Source organism: Nicrophorus vespilloides, unplaced genomic scaffold, assembly GCF_001412225.1.
Source record: "Nicrophorus vespilloides isolate i.1.1-1 unplaced genomic scaffold, Nicve_v1.0, whole genome shotgun sequence".
Taxonomy (NCBI): Eukaryota; Metazoa; Arthropoda; class Insecta; order Coleoptera; family Silphidae; genus Nicrophorus; species Nicrophorus vespilloides.
Window position 1 is genome coordinate 1 of NW_017098328.1, and position 2,734 is coordinate 2,734.

General features: G+C 40.7%; 2 protein-coding genes across 2 annotated transcripts; both read right to left on the reverse strand.

The window, feature by feature from the left end:
- Positions 1-276: 276 nt before the first annotated feature.
- On the reverse strand, positions 277-1,545 carry LOC108562186. Its single transcript, XM_017920442.1, has one exon. The coding sequence runs from the start codon at positions 1,543-1,545 to the stop codon at positions 277-279; it is 1,269 nt and encodes a 422-aa protein (XP_017775931.1).
- Positions 1,546-1,750: 205 nt separating this feature from the next.
- Positions 1,751-2,272, reverse strand: LOC108562187 (transmembrane protein 50B-like). Its single transcript, XM_017920443.1, has 3 exons — positions 2,203-2,272; positions 1,811-2,122; positions 1,751-1,761 (listed from the first exon to the last, which is right to left on the reverse strand). Exons 1-3 carry the CDS (start codon positions 2,270-2,272, stop codon positions 1,751-1,753), a joined length of 393 nt encoding a protein of 130 aa, XP_017775932.1.
- Between the last annotated feature and the right edge of the window lie 462 nt (positions 2,273-2,734).

The window sequence follows — 2,734 nt, forward strand, 5'->3', positions numbered from 1 at the left end:
CATTTTTTAAACTTTGAACGCGTATTACAGCAATATGGATAGGAATGTATCTATACTTAATGGATTCCCCAAACATTCAGCTTTCATATGCATATATTGGATTCTTTCTATCTATTATAGTTTTCGAGTAAATCAATGAAATGTGAATACACTGTAAATCAGTTTGTCGTTCTTTAAAATTCAATCAAATATATTCTAATTATCATTAATGACATATATCTGAGGTATTTGATTAAGATATTAAATGGTTTACTATTGACATAACAATTTGTTTATTTATTCCAAGACAATAGGGCAATCGTTCTCGTAGGGCGGTTCAGACGCTTCAATCGAATGCTTGTAATTGCCGGATATCAGATTCAATAGATCCCACTTTTCGTCCATCTGCGTGGAGATCTTCTCAAACTCCTTCTTGATGAAATCCTGCAGGTTGTCCATATGGACGCGCATCTGATTGTGCAGCTGCTCTGCATCTTTTTGGATATCAGCAACGATGTCTTCGCGTAAAAGTTTCAGAGTATCATCGTCGCTGTTGTTGATGAACTTGTTGTACAGAGATTTGAACTCGTTCTCCTCACGCACCTTGGCGATGGCAGTGATCTCAGTGTGATTGGAACTTTCCGCAGCGATAGAATGTTCCGACGTAATGTTATGCTGAGCAGGCATCTTCTGCGAAAACCGGACGAAGGTGACGCGCTGCGAGTGCGTGTCGATATTCATCAACGGTGATAGGTAATTCTTAGTTTCGTAGATCAAAATGGAACCCACGTTCGTGCCAATCACCAGGTGTTTCCCATCCGGACTGACGTCGCAGCAGGTCAGAGGAAACGACAGATGACCTCTGAAGACGCAAACGTTCTGCTTGATATCGTGAACGCAGAATTTGTCATCCTCTCCGACGCTGATCACCACCTCTTGCTTTGCAGTAAAAGTGATACCATTCACAACGGCTGTATGCATCTTCACCATGTACATGGGTACAATCTCATGTATATCGATCACGGCCACCGTTCCATCCTTGCATCCTGCTCCCAACAAATTTCTCTCGTTTTGATGGAACCTGATCACCGATGGACAAGAGTTCAAATTAAAATTCCCCGTCTCATTTTCATCCAACGTATTGAAGAAAGATATCATCCCGTTGCTACAAGCCACAGCCAAATACTCGTCCTCGACGTTGAAGTCCAAACCAGTAACCGGAGCGGAAACGGTGAACAATTTACCAATAGATTTAGTCTTCGTGTCGTACAGAGCTACCGTCGCTGCGGCCGTCCCAATAGCCACGCACCTTTTCGTATTCCTTTGAAAGATAGCCACCGTCGCCTTATCGATGGCAGTTATAATATGAATTGGTTTTATGTTGGCAATATCCTTCAAACTTAGGATTTCCGGTCGCCCTCCTTCCTGCAGGAAGATCAAAAAGTTGTTGTCCTTGCTCCACGAGATGCACACCACATCCGAGGTAATACCCAAACTGTAAGGCTCCTCCTGACTCCCATCCGGCCACTGGTGAATCTTCAGTTCGTTGGACGCTGTCACCAACATATCTCAGTTTGTCTTTCGAGCACACACTTTGAATTTGAAGTTTCGATTCGGACTGTAAAACGCACTCACGGGCGTGTATAGCGGATTTTTTGTTTTTTTTTAATTTTTGACACTTGCCCCGCTCTTAATAAAATCCACATGACACCAGTACACTTTAATTAATTAAAAAATCAAGAATTGCGTAACAATTAATAAGCGTCTTTGATTATGCCGAATCTGAAGAGAAAATTGGAAAAGGAGATGAGTAAATTTTGCAGGAGGATACCTGTTCCTGGCCACTGCAATTTTGTGGCGTAGTTTAATAGAAAATCGTTGATGCAAATATAAAATGCAGAAATTAATGAGCCGAAGATTAAGAATAAGCCGATGAAGGCTAGGAATCGTCCGAAGCAAACGGTGCATCTCTTGGAGTAAGTATAATCTCCGGTGATTATGGAATCGGGAATTATGTTAAAGATGAAGAAACCAACGGTGTTGCCCATTCCAGGAAGATAATAGAACGGTTTCGAGCGGATAACGTCTGGGTAAGAACAATTTACGTCGATGAGCAACCACCAACCCACGAAGAACATTAATCCTGAAATCAGTTTAGATTTATCCAATTTCAGTGCATGTCTCGTTTTCTATTGTAATGTTTGCAGTTGCAGATTGGTTCACCTGCAATTGATGCGCTCATCAGGTTCAGGAAGGCCCTAGACCGGATGCAATCGATGGAAATGCACGGCATGATGGGGAATCCCGTCAATTGCTCAATTATTGACGCATCCGTTGCGCTGCACTTGCGTAACGATAAACCATCAATAAACAATCACTTTATTCGGTTAACGTCTGCTTTTGATAAGCGTTCAATTAAAAGCTTCGTTTGCAACAAATCAAACAAAAATGTTTCACACAATCGAATGGTAAATTAAATTTCAATCATTGTGTCACAACATGATTGTGACACACGCACATCCTTGAAATGTCAATGTCTAACACATTTAATTTTATGACAGAAATAGTCAACAGTGTTTTCACATTTCATTGATTTACTCGAAAACTATAATAGATAGAATCAATCCAATATATGCATATGAAAACTGAATGTTTGGGGAATCCAGCAAGTATAGATACATTCCTGTGCTCTTATCTATATTGCTGTAATACGCGTTCAAATTTGAAGAATTGAAATCAGAACGTTCGAAAAAGC

Excerpts from the sequence above, each read along its gene's own strand:
- LOC108562186 (XM_017920442.1), bottom strand. The coding sequence starts at position 1,545 with ATGTTGGTGACAGCGTCCAACGAACTGAAGATTCACCAGTGGCCGGAT.
- LOC108562187 (XM_017920443.1), bottom strand. The coding sequence starts at position 2,272 with ATGCCGTGCATTTCCATCGATTGCATCCGGTCTAGGGCCTTCCTGAAC. Across the intron at positions 2,123-2,202 it reads GATGAGCGCATCAATTGCAG|GATTAATGTTCTTCGTGGGT; the intron begins GTGAACCAATCT and ends AACTGATTTCAG.